At 41.1% G+C, this 21,515-nt stretch overlaps 2 protein-coding genes across 4 annotated transcripts in view; one reads left to right on the top strand and one right to left on the bottom strand.

The window, feature by feature from the left end:
* LOC144511281 (protein Jumonji-like) overlaps positions 1 to 14,705 on the top strand; it is a 444,126-nt gene extending 429,421 nt beyond the window's left edge. For both annotated transcript variants that reach the window (XM_078241463.1, XM_078241473.1), the window contains one exon: positions 12,870 to 14,705. In XM_078241463.1, coding sequence (XP_078097589.1) covers positions 12,870 to 13,043 — 174 coding nt within the window. In that variant the 3' untranslated portion in view covers positions 13,044 to 14,705. The remainder of the gene's footprint in view (positions 1 to 12,869) is intronic.
* Positions 14,706 to 15,662: 957 nt separating this feature from the next.
* dtnbp1a (dystrobrevin binding protein 1a) overlaps positions 15,663 to 21,515 on the bottom strand; it is a 226,876-nt gene continuing 221,023 nt past the window's right edge. For both annotated transcript variants that reach the window (XR_013500785.1, XM_078241444.1), the window contains exon 10: positions 15,663 to 16,285. Coding sequence is in view for 1 of the 2 variants with exons in the window: in XM_078241444.1 (XP_078097570.1) it covers positions 16,056 to 16,285 (230 nt within the window). In the remaining variant the exon portion in view is untranslated. The remainder of the gene's footprint in view (positions 16,286 to 21,515) is intronic.

The raw sequence follows: 21,515 nt of genomic DNA, 5'->3' as shown, positions 1-21,515 counted from the left end.
GATATAAATGCTTCTTGCATTCTGTAATGATCGACATAAACAGTCTAATGCTTATTCAGAACAATAGTCAAAAGAAAAACTTGAACAGAAATAAAAGCATGTGGTAATAGATGGACCCTGTGGGTTTCTCCTGCATTATGAATGATTTCTCACCATTCTTGTCCCAGTTTGCTGTATAATTCTCTCAATTTCCTGAATCTTCTGTTGTGTATACATACCATATGCTTTTGAGAGGCTATAGCTTGGTTTACCACTAATTTTGGAGCTAAATAATGGAGGTGGGTTTGGTGTCCAAACATAATCTTTTTGAGGCTCTGTGCTTCCTCATGGAAGTCGCTACTCAACTTGGATCCATGTTTTGCAATGGAAACTTTTACAGTTAAGTCTGCTCCTTGCCGCCTGCCTTCAGCTTATTGCTGATTTATATAAAATCACAATTGAATCGTTCCAATTATGAGGTTGGCACATACGTACCCAGACTCTGTCTTGCAATTCCTTATCTTTTGTTTGTCATTTTTCTCTGAATTTTTTCTGCCTTTAATGGAGATGTTGAAACAAGCAACTATTCTATCTGTAAAGAAATATTAGCTTAAACGGCATTGTTTCTACTAATTCTAATAAAGCAAACGTAAAAATGTAATCTGGAAAATATTATATTAAATTGCAACCTGGCAAAACTTAACACTGGAAAAATAATCAAAGGAAATTGTATTTGAAAGTTAGTATGCATGCCTACGCTTAGGAATGATAAGAGGTAGCAGTATGGATGACTTATTTTCTCAAACCCATCCTCCTTAGCCTGCAATAGCAGCAATTGTGTATAAATCAGATGGCCTTCATCTGCCACCAGTTGATGTAAATGTCCAAATGCAGCTCATTTTTTAGAGCAGCGATTTAACTTGAAGCTTTAGAGATTAAAAAAAAGACCTGAGCTGGACACAAACCCTGAATTTGGCTGAGAATGTGCAGTTAGCCACTGATGAGAGTGGCTGCACAGTGTTTCTCTAAGGGACAATGGAACCCCTTCCTCCAGACAAGGTACTACTAAAAGCATCCATAGACTGATCATCACCTCTGATAAAGACAAAGGAACATAATGACGATCTCATCTAACGGACCCTGGGTGAACTGCCTCCTCGGATCAATTAGTGGATTGCGTGTTGGAATACATAATGAAGGATTTGCCTGCCAGGCATCCAACAGACGCAGCAGAGGACCATTCTGGGAGAAGCCGGCTCAATCACCTCGAGTGAATAGTGGGTAGTGGAAGAACACCACCACCTCCCCCTCCCTCCCCAAGTGTCTGGTATGTAGTACGGTAGTAGAGAGATTAAAATTGGAGACGTGCAAATTAGAATTTCACCAGAGATGAAAGGGAAAGCGCGAATGAGAAAGTTTTGAATTAAGGAATAGATATTGCATCCGAAGGAAGGGTGGCTGCATTTTTCCAGGGTAAGGCGAGTAAACCTGTAGTAATAGTGCAGGATGCAGGGACCAGCCAGATTCTACTGCTGGGAAAAGGCATGGTTTTCCCACCAAAGTGCAGTGTGCCACGGTGTTGGTAAAGGGGATTGAAGGAAGGTAACTGCTCATTCCCCTCACCAAGTGCATCTGGAGTGCGACATTGTATCAAGGCCAGTGACTCTGGGAGTTGCACCCAGCTTGCTTGTGGATGGGGTCAACCTGCTATCAGCAACAACCTGGCGGTATCAAGGATAATAACCTCCACCTCTTCAGTGGTCTCAGAAAAGTCCATTGAAGTCATGGAGACTGAACTGCTGCAGGAAACGTTGCCTAGCATTTTCCCTGAATGTTTTGTAACCTGGTCTGTGGTGAGACGAGCACAGTCAGAGGAAGGTGAAGTGGCACTGCGGACAGAAGACTGGTTTTTGGGGAATCTAGAAGACCCTGAAGAGGTAATAAATAAATCTCCCTTGGTATCAGCCCAACAAGCTGACCCGCAGTTAAAACATTAGTTCACACTGAAGCCAAGGCAGAGGCAGTCCCTGAATGCTACTACATTAAAAATGAAGTGCTGACGAGGAAATGGGCCCTCTCGCAGACCTGCAAACCCAGATTGGACAGTGATCCATAAGGTAGTTGTGCCGCCGAGGTACCATGGGGAAGTTCTATGGCTAGTCCATGAAATTCCGTTGGCTGGGCATGTTGGTATATGCAAAACCCAAATCTACATTCATCAGCATTTCTACTGGCCACACCTCCACAGGGAGATAAGTTTCTGCAGAACTTGCCACATGTGCTGGGCTGTGGGAAGACCCCAACCTGAAATACGACCTGCACTTTTGGTGTCTGTGTTGGCTTTTGGGAAACATTCAATAAGGTGTTAGTGGAATGTGTGGGCAGCCACAGATGTATCACAACCATTATGGACATGGCTACCTGTTTCCCAGAGGCAGTTCTCATGAGAACCATCTCTGGTGGGGGAAGTGACCCAATTCTTTACCAGGTATGGTTTGCCCACCGACATCCAGTTGGATTAGGGCTCAGATTTAATGTCCAAGATATTCCAGGAGGTCTGGGTAACCTGGGTCTGATCCAGCTGAAGTCTTCAGCATATCATCCAGTCTCAGAGGCCACTAGAACGATATTGCTAAACCCTGAAAGTAATGATTAAGGCATACTGCCGTGAGTATCCCCATGACTGGAATAAAAGACTAGGTTTTCTTTGTTTGCAACCAGGGACTCCCCAAATAAGTCCACCGGTTTTACTATGAATTTGTTTTCAGGCATCAGGTGAGAGAGCCTCCGAACCTAATCAAGGAGAGGCTTCTAGAACAGGAGGAGGAACTCTCCATGTTAGACCACGTAACCATGTTCTGGGAGCAGTTCACGACAGCTCTTGAGGTGGCCCGAGAAAAGTTGCCAGACAGCTATGAAAGAGCAGGCAGACAAATACACCAAGGCCCGAACCTTTCAAAAAGGAAACTGTTAGTGCTCCTACCAATACCAGATGAACCCTTGCAAGCCTGGTTCAGTGGCCCATACAGAGTAGCAAAGGAGCTTGGGGAAGTGAAGCAACTAATTGAGACCCCAGATCAGGGGCAAAAAGCAAAGGCTGTGTCATGTCAACATGATAAAGCAATATCACAGCCAAGAGGGGGACAAGCAAGTAACAGTCTGTCCTCTTGCCAATGACCAGGAGGATGACGGTAGCAGTGGGAATGAACTGGATGCAGACCTGGGTGAGGCCCACATTGAACCCCCTACTACCTGGCTAGCCAGCACAGAAATAATGGCCAGTGTAGACTCCTTGTTCTCCCATTAAGGAGCAGAACAGCGAGCAGACGTGACAAGGCTGCTCACCGCATTTTAAGGTTTATACATGATGCAAATGTGGGAGAGGCTCCTCCCATAAGACAATATCCCTTCCGTCTAGGCCCAGGTCTTGGTGGAATTTGCCATACCATAGAATCCCTACACGAAGGAGGCCATTTGGCCCATCAAGTCTGCACCAATGTTCTGAAAGAACATCTTACCCAGGCCCAACCCCCCGCCCTATCCTTGTAACCCCACACATTTACCATGGCTAAACCATCTAATCTACACATCTTTGGAAACTAAGGGGCAATTTAACATGACCAATCCACCTAACCATCTTTGGATTGTGGGAGGAAACTGGAGCACCCAGAGGAAACTCCCCAGACATGGGGAGAATGTGCAAACTCAGTGACACAGTCACCCAAGGCCAGAATTGAACCTGGGTCCCAGACACTATGAGGCATGATGTGGAGATGCTGGCGTTGGACTGGGGTAAGCACAGTAAGAAGTCTCACAACACCAGGTTAAAGTCCAACACGTTTATTTGGTATCACGAGCTTTCGGAGTGCTGCTCCTTCATCAGGTGAGTGGAGGTAAGTTCACAAGCACGCTGCATATAGGCAAAGACACAATTGCAAGATAATTACGGATTGGAATGTGAAGGATGGTTGGGATGCAAGTCTTTGCAGGTAATCAAGTCTTTACAGGTACAGTGTGCATGGAGAGAAGGATAATCACAGGTTAAAGAGGTGTCAATTGTCTCAAACCAGGACAGTTAGTAGGATTTTGCAAATCCAGGCAGTATGGTGGCGGTTACAAGTAATGTGACATGAACCCAAGATCCCAGTTGAGCCTGTCCTCATGCATGCGGAACTTGGCTATCAGTTTCTGCTCGGTGATTCTGCGTTGTGTGTATCTTGAAGGCCGCCTTGGAGAACGCTTACCTGAAGTTCGGAGGCTAAATGCCCTTGATTGCTGAAGTGCTCCCCGACTGGAAGGGAACATTCCTGCCTGGCAATTGTTCCGTATCTGTGTTTTTACCATTCATTTCAAAAGATCCCAATTACAAAGGGCATTATTGTTGGACTGTCGGGTCTCGATGTTACTCTTTTTAAAAAAAAACTTTCTTCTTTGATGCACAGAAACTACCTAGACTACACTCACTTTTTGAAGAAAATTTGATTATCCCCTTAAATTTTAGGTAAATTTCTTCTCTTAAATGCTTAAAATATGAACTTGTATCAATTTAACTGATTCATTCCAATTTCAGAAACAAATAATGCCCAAATTTGGTGATTTTGCATTGAGACAGAAGTGTTTGCAATATTTTGGAGATAATTGGAGAATGTAACTTGAATGGAATAATTCTGAGCCCTTGAAAGTCAAAAATCTTAAACCCAGATCGTCACCATGCTGTGACATTTGATGTCTGCTGATAAATTATTAAAACTGCTAGATCTCTTGCTGTGCCATCAATATTCTCATTGTAGACACCTATTTAAAAGGGAAAAACAAATCCAAATCTATTAGCTTCTGCTTAAGAGCCCAAGGGGTTAATTTGTTAAATCATAATTTCCTTCTGTCACTTTGGGGGAATATCCATTTATAAATGAAGGAATTTATATTTATTAAGACCCAATAAACCTGGATTCAGCAGCACAAAAGTTGTTGCATGGTAAGGTAAATATAAAATACAGCTGTCAGTCGAAGGAGTTAATTCCCTTGCAGCTTTATAAAAAGGCAGAACAAAATATTGTCAGACACCATTGCATCATTTCACACAAATTATAAAAAATTTCTCAATCAGAAAAGAACAAAGAACCATTCTATACTTCGCTTAAATTTCTTGTACAAGTGACACAAAACTGCCTGATATTTTGCGTTTATCAAAACTGCCTGATACAGTTAAATTCAGGATATCTCCGCTTTTCTCCTCTACTTTTTCAAAACTTGAGACGCACAATAATCCATCCCTGTGAATTTAAAATCAGTTTAATAGCAGAAATCATTAGCAGGGCCACTATTATCTTTAAACATACTGTGAAGCAATTCTGTAGCACAATCCAATTAGATACCCTCAAAACATCATTATACTACTTAACAGCAGTTGTATTCCCAAGTACCACCAAGATGATTAAACAATCAGAATCTCCTCAAATAGAGTCCTTTGACATTGGTTAGAAATACTGATTATTTATGAGTTCTTTTGCCAGAATTAGTCTTTCACTTAATTTACAACAATCAGAATTTCACTGTGGCTGCAATGAAAACAATTTTAATAGGCTGTTTAATGTCAATTTCAAAATAATTCAGACCAAAACTTTAATAGCTATGCACTATATATTGCAGATAAAATAATCAAGATAACATGCTCACAAAGCGTCAGTAAATTATTCTGTTTTTCTTCAGGTAACTTTCCAAAAAATATTGAATAGAACTAAAGAAAGGTTTTCAGTAAAACGAAACTCTTTAGCACAAAATGGAAAAAGAGGGTTGAGCTTCCTAAGCTCTGAAACATTAATACAAGCCTTTTAAAGAAACATTGATATAAAACTATGCTGTAACTAGCAACTGTAGAAAAGGAAACAAATCCTTTTCCTTTTGTTCTGTCACAGGTTAGTTTAGTAATGTTTCTTTCAACCCATTTTACTATTCAGATTACTTCCTGTCGACACCTTAGTGACGAGGGGGAGACAATCACATCATCAAGTCTCTGGCTTGTAGTCAGTGCTTTGTAAATGTTCGAATTGACTTGAAAGGAAGTCAGTTTTAATAAGCCAGTTACTGCAGAAAGCAATAGCAATTTTTAGCTGTATTCCAATGAAAGTGCTTTGAAAAGTTCAAATTGATTGAACACAGTTCTGTTCATAGTTGCACAAGTAAGCTTTAGTCAAAAGAAAACCCACACCAATGTCTTTAACTTTAAAATGTAATTCAAAGTTTTCAAATTCAAAGTGCACTATTATAATAGAAATGAACATAATCAACCATATTCACAGTATGCAGCTGCACCACCCTCCCCCACCCACTCTCTACGCACACACACCACCTCCCACAAACTTTTTCTCCAGAAAGCCAGTTGGCGAAGGGGAGAATTGGAGCCAATCACACTTCTATATTTATTTACAGAGTTGCACATTACAAATGCACACCACCTAATCCAACAGCCACAGTATGTGTCTTTAAAGGGGTTCAAGTCAATTACAGTTAATGCCTTCCACTTGCCTACGACTAAACATAACTGATATACAATTAACACTTGGAAAGTTTTCCTTTTTTAAAATAGGAATAGAGCATGCTGAAAACACTTGACCTAGTTCTTTCTCACAGCAACTTTTAACTTCCACTGTGGGCTTTTTAATTAATCCTTTCATTACAAGTAATTACAAATCAAATGTCTAACCCAGGGAGTTTACATTTTTATATTGTGGAAAGCCTAATATTAACTTCTCCTACATAATCTTTTTTTCTTTTGTGACGAACTGTCTCAAACCTTTGCTGCTGTTTTCAGTTGTGTCCTTCGCTAGTTGTGGTGTTTCCTTTCATCCTCTGAGGACTATAACAAGAAGGCTTCCTTGTTCTTTAAGCATATCGGTTACTATGTATGGTTTCTGTCTTGCCACAATTGAACACATGGCTCCTTGGGGTTATTTTCTAGATCCTCCACAGTTGTTAATATGCAGAATCTACCATTATATTCTGGGTGGTGTGTCATAGCCCTCAGATCCCTGTTTGGGTACCAATTTATAGGAATTATTATTTAATCATTGCATTATTTTAATTATTTCACATCACCCATATTGGATGCTCAAGTGGGGTTCAAGGACATGAATCTGCCTTAACAGAAACATATGGGTACACTGGTTGCAATTTCCCAAAATTGCAGTGTGTTGTTGGATCAGGTAAGAAAAGCTGCATGTTTTTGGATAGAGGTTTAGAGTCATAGAGGTTCACAGCATGGAAACAGGCCCTTCGGCCCAACTTGTCCATGCCGCCCTTTTTTTTTGAACCCCGAAGCTAGTCCCAATTGCCCTCATTTGGCCCATATCCTTCTATACCCATCTTAACCATGTAACTGTCTAAATGCTTTTTAGAACATAGAACAGTACAGCACAGAACAGGCCCTTTGGCCCACGTTGTTGTGCCGAGCTTTGTCTGAAACCCAGATCAAGCTATTTCCTCCCTATCATCCCGAAGTACTCCATGTGCCTATCCAATAGCTTCTTAAATGTTCCCAAAGTTTCTGACTCCACTATCACTGCAGGCAGTCCATTCCACATCCCAACCACTCTGAGTAAAAAACCTACCTCGGACATCCTTCCTATATCTCCCACCATGAACCCTATAGTTATGCCCCCTAGTTACAACTCCATTCACCCGAGGAAATAGTCTTTGAACGTTCACTCTATCCCCCTCATCATCTTGTAAACCTCTATCAAGTCTCCTCTCAACCTCCTCCACTCCAAAGAGAAAAGCCCAAGTTCCCTCAACCTTTCCTCATAAGACCTACCCTCCAAACCAGGCAGCATCCTGGTAAATCTCCTTTGCACTCTTTCCAGTGTCTCCACATCCTTCTTATAGTGAGGTGACCAGAACTGCACACAATATTCCAAATGTGGTCTCACCAAGGTCCTGTACAGTTGCAGCATAACCCCACGGCTCTTAAACTCAAACCCCCTGTTAATGAACGCCAACACACTATCGGCCTTCTTCACGGCTCTATCCACTTGAGTGGCAACCTTCAGAGGTCTAAAGGTTAGATCTAAAATTAGATCTAAAGATCTAATTTTTAAAAGACAAAATTGTATCCACCTCTACTACTACCTCTGGCAGCTTGTTCCAGACACCACCCTGTGTGTGAAAAAAATTCTCCCCCCCCTCACCTATGCCCTCTAGTTTTAGACTCCCCTACCTTTGGGAAAAGATATTGACTATCTAGCTGGTCTATGCCCCTCATTATTTTATAGACCTCTTATAAGATCACCCCTCAGCCTTCTACGCTCCAGAGAAAGAAGTCCCAGTCTATCCAGCCTCTCCTTATAACTCAAACCAAGTCCCGGTAGCATCCTAGTAAATCGTTTCTGCACTCTTTCTAGTTTAATAATCTTTCTATAATAGCATGACCAGAACTGTACACAGTATTCCAAGTGTGGCCGTACCAATGTCTTGTACAACTTCAACAAGACGTCACAACTCCTGTATTCAATGTTCTGACCAATGAAACCAAGCATGCCAGATGCCTTCTTCATCACTCTGTCCACCTGTGACTACTTTCAAGATTAATATTATTCCTATATTGGATGTTGATTTGGGATAATTATTGGCCAGGATACTGGGGATAACTTACCTGCTGTTTTACCTCGGTCTGAGAGGGCTGATGGATAATGCTGTCTCCAATTTCCTTTCCCAGTATAGCCTATTTCTTGCACTTTGTGGTTCCTCTGAGACTGCCACACATGCCATACACTAAGGGGCAATTTAACATGGCCAATCCACCTAACCTGCACATCTTTGGAGTGTGGGAGGAAACAGGAGCACCCGGAGGAAACCTACGCGGACATGGGGAAAAGGTGCAAATTCCACACAAGTCACCTGAGGCCAGAATTGAACCCAAGTCTCTGGTGCTGTGCTAACCACCGTGCAACTGTTTCATTTTCTTCTATGAAAAATGAATATTTCTTGCTGATTTGGGGATATGCATCATTTTAGGTTTTGCCAATGTTCACTTTCTTTCCAAAGTTCGTGCCTGCTGCTGTTTCTAATCTGTTGAGTTCTTGTGACAACCACAGAAGGATGACTTAGAAGTGCTTAGTTATTTGCAAATCTAACTGGTATTATCATTCACTCCCCAATCTTAACATCAGCTTTTGTGTTTTCAAATGCTGCTTCGATTATTGCTTCTGCATAGACATCAAGAAAAGCCTGTGCTCCTTAGAACAAGGTCAATAGTGCACAATAGTGTATGTAGTTCAAGCATATTAAAGGAATTGCTTGTCTTACAATGGCATCAATCTGAATTATTCTGGTGCTTACCAACTTGCATGCTGCTTCAGTAATTGTGTTGACAAGGGGCAAAGAGCACACTCATCTTTCTCACCCCTCATAAATAACACCAAGAACCTTGCCAGCCAAACTTGCATCATATGAGATACCAGATGCAGATTGTTTTCTTTCAGGATTTGGGGTAATTGCTAACTATTTAGAACATAGAACATAGAACATAGAACATTACAGCGCAGAACAGGCCCTTCGGCCCACGATGTTGCACCGACCAGTTAAAAAAAAAAACTGTGACCCTCCAACCTAAACCAATTTCTTTTCGTCCATGAACCTATCTACGGATCTCTTAAACGCCCCCAAACTAGGCGCATTTACTACTGATGCTGGCAGGGCATTCCAATCCCTCACCACCCTCTGGGTAAAGAACCTACCCCTGACATCGGTTCTATAACTACCCCCCCTCAATTTAAAGCCATGCCCCCTCGTGCTGGATTTCTCCATCAGAGGAAAAAGGCTATCACTATCCACCCTATCTAAACCTCTAATCATCTTATATGTTTCAATAAGATCCCCTCTTAGCCGCCGCCTTTCCAGCGAAAACAATCCCAAATCCCTCAGCCTCTCCTCATAGGATCTCCCCTCCATACCAGGCAACATCCTGGTAAACCTCCTCTGCAATTTAATATCGTTAAAAGAGGTGCTATTTTGTTAATCGGCTTTTTCAGTGCATTGTTCATAGATCTGGGTTGGCTACTACAAAAACTGAGTTTACTTCAGAAAACAGTCAGTCTACAGCAAGTGGAAGAGCTTTCGCAGTAGCATAAGAAATGAAGGTCTATTTTTAAGGCTTAGTCTGTGTTGTCATAGATGTAGGAATAGTCACATTTCCAATGACTAACATACTGGTTTATATTCATTTGCGTGGTGTGTATCTCAATCTAATCATTGTATATTCCATCTAACTACTGAAAACCTGGACCATCATTGGGTTTGAGGGTTTATTCTTTGAATTGTATTCATTAAACTAAGCGTTTGAGTGCTTGTTATCACTGTTTTACATAACTTGGGACTTAAGTGACCTGACTGAGGTTTTTTGTAGTGAAGGATTTTTTTGTCAAGTGCTCTCAATTTTCAAATCCAGCTTAGCTGAGTGTCAAAATGAGCAGGCAGAAAGTGAAGGTCCTGGAATTTTAACACATCATCTGTCTGCAGTTTGAATATTCAAAGTATGATTTCCCCTGAACCTGAACTCACTATGGAGATTATACACCATATCTATATAATAAAAAAGGCCCAATCTGGTAATCTATCCTTTTTATTTTTTGCTTTGAAGCTCCCCTCCATGTTATGTACATTTTTAAGAAAAGATAGTGAGATCTAGTCTGAAGCTTTGTCAGTAGTACTCTTGTCAGAATGATAACCTTACCACAATGTCAGTAGTACAGAACTGTTCACTTCTATTCATCCTGTTTGTCTTCTGCCTTTGAGCAGAAAGTTGGAGCTAATGGTTGGTGATGTGCAGAAGCTCATTAATGGCTGGCCCCAGGAATATATTACTGACACAGATTTGGCCGGTGTGCCCCATTATTTAGACTTTTACCCTCAACACGCAGCTCAAAAAATATCCTGTAAGTTTCTGAAAGTGCAGCTAGAATAGAGAAGGAAATAGGCTGTATTTGAGTCCAGCTAGGTATAAAAAGAGAAATAGAGGGAAAGAATAATTGGGTAGCAAAAAAAATACGAAAAATAAGATGAAATTAATTGTAAAATATTACATTTAAATCTCCAAGAAAAATTTATTACATGCAGGGTTGAAACTCATCAGTTTACATTGATCCCTATCTTCTGGACAGGTTGATAGGCATCACATTAACCACTATCGTGTTGATAAAAAGATGCTTGTGTTATTAAGTACTACACCTAACTTGCTGTGAAAAATCCAGTAAGTTATTTAAACCATGTACAAGTTGAGGGTGAGCTGTCGTTTTGAGAGGTTATCAGCAGAGTGGTGAAAACTGTCCAGCAACTTTCAGTAATTCACAATTCAGAGTATTTCTCTTGCTAGAGTTTGCTATGTGATTTACACACTAATAACATATTGCACTATTAAAATGTGCTGTTATTTGCCAGCAAACTCAGGGTCATTCTGTATTCGTATACCACCTCATGTATAGTTTGAACTGTCATCAGTTAAAAGAGTCTACTTACCTGTAGAGTTTGTCCAGTAGTGTGTTATTACAAACACACTTGCATCTTAATCACTTCCCTGAACATTAACTGAGTGAATGCATTTCCAAGGTTCACATTCATGATTGCTGCCATCAAGGTGAGAGGCTGTTAGTGTTGGAGAACAAAATTCTTTAGATTTTAGCCAGTGTCAGCCTCAAGCACTCCCACACCAGGTAAAATCCAGCTAGATCTAGAAGAGGGCGATGAACCCTATATGGTGACAAGCCATGTATGTGGTCAGGTAAAATTGTCCACACCCCTCCCACATCTGGCATGGATCCACCATCTTTAGCAATAATCTCTTCAGAGCAGCTGGCACCTGTCCCAAGCCTGCAGGTTCCTTTAACATTTGAGATTGATAAATATTTATGATCTTTAGGTATTACAGGATAGGAGGCAAAGGTGGGTATATGGATTAGGTATATTGAATGGTAGACGAGACTGTGGGTAACTGGCCTACTACTGTTCCAATGTTCACTATGTAGACAGGTTTGTAGGTGCCATGGGGCCCCCAACTGTAATCTTAACTGTTAAAATCATTATCTCATGAAATGAAGAATGAAGTACTGCTTCTCAGGCTCTGCAAGGGAACTTTGGTATTTCTTGCCATAGGGTCCTCCCTGTGACTTACTTTCTGAGCGGTTGGCTGTCTTTTGCCCAAATTTCTGTTTTGCAAGGACAAAAAACTGATGGCATGCAGGTAAGGCCTGGGAATTAAAATCACCTGCATTTCACATTGCACTGCCAGAATTGCGAGGGGGAGGTGTTTTTAGAGGTTACTTTGCATTTCTTTCCACGTCCAGGCCCCACCTGCCCAACTTGCCTGGATCTGACTCCAATTTAGAATAAAGACCAATCAAATGCTCTCTGAACTCTACCAGTGTTGTATTTCTCTATTTCGGGGTCTCTTGTAGTGACACCATCAAAGTTTAAAGTTTATTATTGTCACAAGTAGACTTACATTAACACTGCAATGAACTTACTGTGAAATTCCTCTAGTCGTCACATTCTGGCGCCTGTTCGGGTTCACTGAGGGAGAATTTAGCATAGCCAATGCACCTAACCAGCATGTCTTTCAGACTGTGGGAGAAAACCAGAGCATCCGGAGGAAACCCACGCAGACATTGGGAGAACGTGCAGACTTTGCACAGTGACCCAAGCCGGGAATCAAACCCGGGTCTTTGGCACTACATTACCTGCAGTTTATTTTAACAGCTATGAACTGGATTATGACTTCCTCAACTTGTCAGATTTTCACTTAATTAAATGCCAGACTGTGCAGATACATCACGCATTGTCAGCTGATTTTTTATAGTATATTATAAAAATAGTAACTTTTTAATAATGGTTTAACATTACAGGATCAGATAAACAACTTGGTCAATCAAATCTGTGGAAAAGCAGCAGCTAACAGCAACAACAATACAAGTACCAGCAAGCCTGCATTGAAAAGAGGGCCTCGAAAGCGAGCGACCATTGATGTGCCAGCAACTAGACTTTCGTCCTTGTCCAGAAGTGCTACAAATTCCCCATGAAGTTGCCAAGTCTTGTACTCAATTGTTCTTTTTGTACTATAATTTGTGAGTACTTGCTAGAAGAATGCAAGCTGTCTTTGCACTAGCTCTAAAGATGACTTCTGTTTTGTTTTTAGAAAAAAAAGCAGTTTGTTTTAGCATTAAAATGTTGGCTTATTTTTTTTAGGAACACCAGACGCTGCGGTTGGCAGTATTCTTTGGAATGCAGTAGTAGTGTTTTCATTCACTGTTTAAAAACCAAGTCAAAGGGCTGAACAGTAATCCTAGTTTGCATCTGCCCTTTTGGCTGAAGCAAACCTCTTGAGTTTGATTATTTTTTGTTACTGTGAACAGGTGGGATGTTTTAAACCCGTTTGAACTAGGTTGAAGTTAAGTGCTGTGTGTTTTATCTTGCAATTTCAGTCATGCGAGCAGCTTTTGGAGGAAGGGGGGAGGTAAAACTTGAAAGAAACTGCTTCAGTTTGGCTAAGTTTATGTTTTTGGTTAAGTGTAAGCTGAAAAATTTGCTTTTCTATTTAGAAAATTGTAATATTGTTTTTAGAGTCATGGCAGCTGATACTTGATCTGGTTTACAAAGTATAAAAATGGTAATTTTGAAAGTAAAGTAAAGGTGATATTTTTCTCCTTACCAGCACATCACTATGCATCTGTAATAATAAGGCTGCCTGGCTGGAGAAAATTGTGCCTGACTTTCATTAGCAAATTCATAAAAGTTTTTGGTGCTGTCAATCATTTTATCAAAAAATTGAAGCAGGGTTCTCCTGTTTCGCCTTTGTAGATGTGCAATCTTTGTAACATTCCATTTTAATTCCACTTTCATCTCTGTGTTCCTTCTCCATCCTTCCTTTTTGAATCAGCATTAATGTTCAGTTCATTGGTGAGATGGTCACAATGGAGAGCCACTAGAGGATGTGCATATTTCTTTGTGAAATGTGAAAATGCATCTCCTTCATTTCTATTTGTGTTTTACTTTCCATATTTGTAAAAAAATAAAGATTAAAAAAGAAAAAAGAAAACAAACAAAAATAAACTTTGTACATATGCCTGTAAATTGTTTTAAATACTTGAGCCTTTTGTGGGGGTGGGTGGGGGGAGAAACAAGAGATGAAGAAAAGCCTTATGTTTCAGTTTCTTCATCGGTTTTGGATGCTTACAGGGTTTCTTGTAACATTTAAGTGCTGCTTACATCACTGAACAAATAATGGTGTAGCTGTTGCCCCTTTCAGTGTATTTTATTGAAAGAAAAGGGAAACGTTGTTCATTATAACTAGTTTTCATTGCTGAAAATGCAACATTAATTGTAGCTACCCATGTTGCACTGAGCTTGCCAGTGGTGACTGTCAAGAAGTCATTTTATTTTTTCCCCAGTTGTTAGTTGGTTGTTGTTGCTGCAGAAGACTGAACTGCTTTGGAGTATTTAACAACAAAACTGATTTCAAGTGTTTTTCAAATGTGGTTGTCAGTTTTTATGGCCTTACTATGTATTTTTTGTTTCTTCTTTGAGAGCAGACATATTTGACTATTGCTTACTGATTGACATTTAATTTATTAGATCTGCTCTGCACCTTTCCTTTCTGTGCGGAAAGAGTTCACGTTGTAATTGCAAGTTTTTTTTACTTTTCAGGTTTGTACAAAAGTTTAATAAAACTTTTGAGCAGTTTCCTGTGAAGTTGAGTTATTACCCTTTTAACTGTTCACATTAAAGACTGATCAATTACATTAAATTCAGCAAGGGTGTTAATACATTATTGCCAAACAGTCAGACTTTTATTTTTCAGTGTATATAGAATGCTTAATTGTAACGGTAGCCAGTACTATATTTTAATAGAATCTGTACGGTAGCGGCACGGTAGCACAGTGGTTAGCACTGCTGCTTCACAGCTCCAGGGTCCCAGGTTCGATTCCCGGCTCGGGTCACTGTCTGTGTGGAGTTTGCACATTCTCCTCGTGTCTGCGTGGGTTTCCTCCGGGTGCTCCGGTTTCCTCCCACAGTCCAAAGATGTGCGGGTTAGGTTGATTGGCCAGGTTAAAAAAAAAAATTGTCCCTTAAGAGTCCTGGGATGTGTAGGGATTAGCGGGTAAATATGTGGGGGTAGGGCTTGGGTGGGATTGTGGTCGGTGCAGACTCGATGGGCCGAATGGCCTCCTTCTGCACTGTAGGGTTTCTATGATTTCTATGTACAGTGCAGGAGGCCATTTGGCCCATCAAGTCTGCACTGACTCTAACCCACTAATTACCCATTTACCCCACTATGTGTCCTTTACCTTACCCCACTAATCCCCCTTAACCAACACATCTTTGGACTGTGGGAGGAGACTGCAGGAAACCCATGCAAACAGGGAGAATGTGCAACCTCCACAGTCAGCCAAGGCTAGAATTGTGTCCCTGGCACTCACCATGGTGACTAATATTGCCTTACAGTTCACTTAATTTTACCCCTGCTTTCACTGACTAAGATTTTCTAAATACTGGGTTCACAATTTAGTATGCATTGTACCTTGGCCTATCAAAGGTGTGAAAGGAAAGCTAAAAGAGTTAAGTATTTAAAAATATAGCAGTTTTTGATCTTTCTAGCTGCATCCCTATTAGCTTAAATGGAATGGTGAGTGAGGCAGTAGTATTGTAAAAAGTATTTTATTAATCAATGTCAAAGTGCACAACTTCAGTCAAATATTAGTGAAACCACCAGAAAAAACAAGCAAATTTACATTTAAAGGATCCTTTTTGTGCATCATACCACATGGTTGGGAATTGCTTGGTAGAATAAAACCTATTGATTCAATAAGTGCTGTGCATAGAAATGGGGGAAGGTTCATTAGTTAAGCCTGAGAAATGTACTTCTATATTTGAAGTAATGGGTAATGTGTATGTACAATTATCTGCAGCCACACTGGGTAACACATTGAAAAAGTAAAAGGATCTGGATTATGATACATATCCTTTACACAATGGATCCTTCAATTCTGCAACATTGTTAACTTTTGACGAGCCATTTCAAATCATCTTACACTTTACTGAGAGTCACTGTCAGCATTCTCTTTTAGATCTGAATTTGTGACCAGACTGGTATCTATTTGAACTTCCTCTTCATCAGACTGGACTAGTGGAGTGTCATCTTCACTCACACTGTGGCTGGCATCATCAGTAGTAGTGGAAGAAAGAGAAGATAATTTCAATCTTAGTTCAGCTTGGCTTGGCACTTGCAGAGTTATTTCGCTTTGATATGGCTCAGACTCGGACCCTGTGCAGAGAGAAAATAAAATTTCAACTGTTAAGAATGACAGCTGCTGCTGAGCAGAGGAAAATTGTTTCAGTTGGCACTGTTCTGTGGGTGGCAAGCAAACCAGTCATTTTACATCTGAACACCCTGTTCAAAAGGGAATAAACCCAGCAATTCACAACCCAGTCAACTAAATGACAGGGATAGGGAAACTCACATTAATCCAGATGAATATCAATTAGCACTTGGAAAAGTATTATTTGTTAAAAGGCAAATAAGGTTTGACACCATTCCATAAATATGGAACAAATAGCCTATAAGCAGCCAGTCCCATACTTAGAAATGATCTAAGATCTGCATTTGTAATGCTGCCATAACCACACAATGAATGCAGAGGAGATTTACAAGGAATGTTATCAGCGATAAAGGATTTCAGTTACATAGTGAAACTACAGTTCTCCTAAGAGGAGAATGGTTTGAAGAGTCAGTAAACCAGAGGACACAGATTTAAGGTGAACGGTAAAATTTTCCACAGCAAATTGTGATCTGGAATGCACCACTTGAAAGGGTGGTGGATACTGGATAACGACTTGGAAGAAAAAAATTACAGAGCTCTAAGAGTGGGGGAGTAATAAGTTGACAGCTTTTACTAGCAGTGTGCCAAGTGGCCTCTTCCTGTGCTTTATCACGATGTACAACCTTTGATAAGTATTCTGCTGAAGGCAGTGGTGGCTTGCACTGAACAGTAAATGTCAGGAATGGCCTCTACAATACAGCAGATAGATGCTCGATTACAAAGTTTATCCTTTTCATCAGAACTTCCCACCAACAGGGCTTTCTTTTTTCCCTTTTCCTCCTTTTTCACTACATTCTGTGGTGTGAGTTACAGTAACACTAGCAGCAGCATTCATCATATTGAGCAGTTTTAATAGGAGAATCCAAAATGCAGTGAGGCAGTGTCAGATAAGATCTGATAAATTTTTAAGGAGCAAACTTTTCAGGTTGATATAATTCTATTTCTCACTAGCTTAACCATTAGTGGAGCCCTGTGCTGGAAGTCTAAACACATCCTAGGCACTGGAAATGCATGGACAGTATTTAAGTGAAAAAAACTTGCGCACCCCTTTGTCCTCGATCCTTGAACAACAATGATTTTGATTTATTTATTGTCACGTATTAACATAGTGAAAAGTATTGTTTCTTGCGTGCTATACAGACAAAGCATACCATTCATATAGAAGGAAACAAGAGAGTGCAGAATGTAATGTTACAGTCATAGCTAGGGTGTAGAGAAAGATCAACTTAATGCAAGGTAAGTCCATTCAAACGTCTGAAGGAAGAAGGTGGAAGAGAGAATGTCCAGGGTGCATGGGGTCCTTAATTATGCTGGCTGCTTTGCCAAGGCAGCAGGAAGTGTAGACAGAGTCAATGGATGGGAGGCTGGTTCGCGTGATGGATTGGGCTACATTCACGACCTTTTGTAGTTCCTTGCGGTCTTGGGCAGAGCAGGCGCCATACCAAGCTGTGATACAACCAGAATGTTTTCTATGTGCATCTGTAAAATTTGGTGAGTCATAGTTAACATGCCAAATTTCCTTAGTCTTCTGAGAAAGTAGGGGAATTGGTGAGCTTTCTTAATTACAGTGTCGGCGATCTGGACATCTAAAAACTTGAAGCTCTCGATTCTTTCTACTTTGTCCCCGTTGATGTAAACAACATGTTGATGTTCTCCTTTACGCTTCTTGAAGTCGATGACAATCTCCTTCGTTTTGTTGACATTGAGGGAGAGATCATTGTTGCCGCAGCAGTTCACCAGATTCTCTCTCGTTCCTGTACTCCAGTCTCGTCATTGTTTGAGATCCGACCCAGCAAACAGTGGTTGGTGATAGGAGATAGGCTGGGTAGCCTATGTATGGAGTGTTTTCAGGACCATTCTGATACAGATCTTTCACGCTTATTCGATTGCCCAAGATTCTGGGAGCACTTTTGAACTGTCCATAATAGACAGACATTGGTACTCATCTCAAGTTGACATGTTCAGTACAAAGTGCAAGCTATCCACCAGCCTCTTAAATGTCACATATAAATATACTATTTGTGGGTTGAGGCTTTTGATGTGTTCAATGGACTAGTGAAGTCTAATCCACCTGAGTCAAATCCATCTTGGACTCTATTGCTGTCTCTGATTCACAACAGAGACCTGGTCAATTTCTACAAGGTGCAATAGCAGGCACCCATAGAAATGAGGCCGAGATTCAACTGCAGCCATCATGTGAATTGCTGACAATTAAAAACAGTATCACGGCCATTTGTTACTGTGAAGCTCTATGAATATGGTGTAGGTTTGAATCTGGTTTTGGTTAGTACTTTAAAGTAGAAAAGTGACTATAAACAATACCTGCCAGCGTAACACAAGACGTTAGATTAAGCCAAAATAGACTGTGCTGGAAAACTATGTCAAATCAATCTGAGACTTGTTTTCCAGTCAAGGGACAAAAATTAATGGTGCATTCATTAAGTCCTTTACTACCATGTATGTGGGAGTGTGGTTGATTAAAGTAAAGCTTTCAACATCTAACAATATCTGAAAGGAAGTCAGCCATGAAGGCCCTCCATGTGACCCCTGGAGTGATTGTTGAAAATGCTGGCAAGATGGCTCAGAGTTCAAAGACTTCTTCAGGGGACTGCCCCTCCAGTCACAGCCTGCTTTTCTCCCACATTTACAACTATGGGCATTGAACCCATCAGCAACAAACATGCAGGAGAAACAGGCACAGCAAACACTGGCAACTGCGGTTAGTGTGGGTCAAATCTGAAGTGCATGGTGTCCCCTCAACACATTTTCCCTTGGCTCTGCCTGTGGCTGTATTCCCCTAGTCCCCCTCTGGATTTCAGCTCTCCCCTTGCTGGGCACCCACATTTGACTGCCACTTGATCTCAGTTGTTGTGCTCTCATTGCACCTCTCCACCACCGATTTTGAGCGAGAGTGAGCCCACGCGCAGGGGAGGGACCAGGAACAAATATAGATAAATTGGGGGGGGGGGGGGGGGGTTGATGGACGAGTGTAATATGGTACAGGGTTGGATATGAACAATGTTCTAAACTAACGACTTTGGAGGACAGAGGAAGGGATTTGTGAAAAGTATGTTGTGAGAAGGGTTCATAAGAATATATAGACAGTTTAAGTGTGTCCAAGAACATGGCAGATGGAATATAATATGAAAAAATGTGAAGTTTTACACTTTGGTAGTCAAAATAGAAAAGCAGAATATTTTTAAAATCATAAATGATTGTGATTCACATACAAAGCCAACCACTCTGGATACCCACATTTCCCAAAGTTAACATGCAGGTACCACAAACAATGAAGAAAGAAAATGGTATCTTATAATCTAACCCTTTAGCAATAGAGTAAACAATTATATAGCACCTTGCTGAGATCTCACTGGGAGTAATTATACTGTTTTGGTTTCCTTATTGAAGGAAGGTGTGCAACAATACAATAGAATCCTACAGTGCATTCGGCCCATCATGTCTGCACAACATGGTTCATGTCTGAGGCTGAGGGGAATTGTGCAGAGGAGTCAAGGTCTATATTGCCAAGAACTTTCAAACGAGAGGCGACCTCATTGAAACATAAAATTCTTAAAGGGTTTGACAGGTAGAAGTTGGGAGGATATTTCCTGTGGCACGAGAATCTAGAACTAGCTTGTCCAAAATGTGGCCCAGGGGTCACTACCCAGCCAACTAGACCTCTCCATCCAGCCCCCCGACTCCTTGTTCAATATATGTCAGCTTGTGAATGCAAAGATTCTTCAAACAATCACAGAACATTTCTCTCCTGTGTTTCCTGTTGCAAGGATTACTAGTGAGCCTATTAGCAGCAAATATGGGAGAGAACCAGCCTCTTGATAGGAGCAGCAGCTTTCTTCAGCCTGAAAAACAGCTCGCTCACCGGGAAGGGAGGAAGAGACTTCCAAGTGGGGAATGAGTACCAGGCCGGGAGTGTGAGCTAGCAATGGGCTGGGGGAGGGGGCCGGGGCGAGGAGAGGGGGGGGGGGTGGCTACAAGCTTGGGGAGGGGGGGCGAGCACCAGGGGGGGGCACAGTGAGCATGGGGGCGGCGGCGAGCACGGGGGGGGGGGGGCAGGGGAGTGAGGTGAGCCGGGGGGGGGGCGCGGGGGGGTCTGGTGAACACAGGGGGTTTCTTCACACACTCCTGAGAGCTGTGGATGTTCAGTTCTCGAGTATATTAAAGACAGGAATCAATAGATTTTTGGATACTAAGGTAATCATGGGCAAAGGGTACCCCCTGTGCTCCCTCCCCTCCCCTTGGAAAGTGTAGCCAAGGTCCGCCATGATCTTATGTAATGATGGAGAATGCTTAAGTGACCATTTCTGATGCTGTAAGATCTGATATGGCTCAACTACTCCCTATAGCAGCAAGTTCCACATTACCCACCATTTTCTGAAGGAAGAGGTTTCTCCTAAATTCACTAATAAATTTATTGCTATCATGGATTTATATCATCTAGTTTTGGACTCTTCCATTAAGTTCACTTTAATTATTTTAAGGTAAAGAGTTGACATGTTTGCAATCTTTTTCTAGAAAAGAGGAAAGAATGCCAGCTTGTTCAGTTATTCCTTCTAAGTACATCTATCCTCTCAGTTCTTTGGAATCTTCTTTTGTACCTTTCTTTTTCATAATAAGTGCACAGTTTTCTGTGCAATCAAGGTTCTATACAACTTTCATGCAAGTTCTGCGCTTTTCAATTCTAGCCCTCGACAAGTGTTTGCTTTCTTACTAGCCGTATTAATCTTGCACTGCTACCCATTTATACTCTATTGTTTAAAGAGTATGTGGCCTCCTTATTCTTCCTCACACTTTTAAAATTTACTAAGTGTGTGATAGACATGGCCGACCACACTGCAATCTATAAATATCAATCATTTGGCCAATTAGTGAGGCATGCACATTGCCATCTTCCCACCCCCATGAGTGACAGAGAATGGATGTCTATCCACAAGATGGCACACTTGCACCATCATAACTAAACAACAAAAAGCTTGACAAACAATGAAACTGCTTTTCCAACAAGAATTCAATACAAAGAAATGAATACAAATGGGCTCCAAACCAGGGCACAACGATAGATGAACTTGGCATCACAGTGGCAAATCATACCCAAATGGTGATTAGCTTTTTTAGAGTACGTGTGGGCATTTGAATCTAAAAAGATCAAATTGAAAA

This window comes from Mustelus asterias, chromosome 2, assembly GCF_964213995.1.
Source record: "Mustelus asterias chromosome 2, sMusAst1.hap1.1, whole genome shotgun sequence".
NCBI classification, from domain to species: Eukaryota; Metazoa; Chordata; class Chondrichthyes; order Carcharhiniformes; family Triakidae; genus Mustelus; species Mustelus asterias.
The sequence above is the reverse complement of the archived record's forward strand: the minus strand, read 5'-3'. Positions and strand labels throughout refer to the sequence as shown.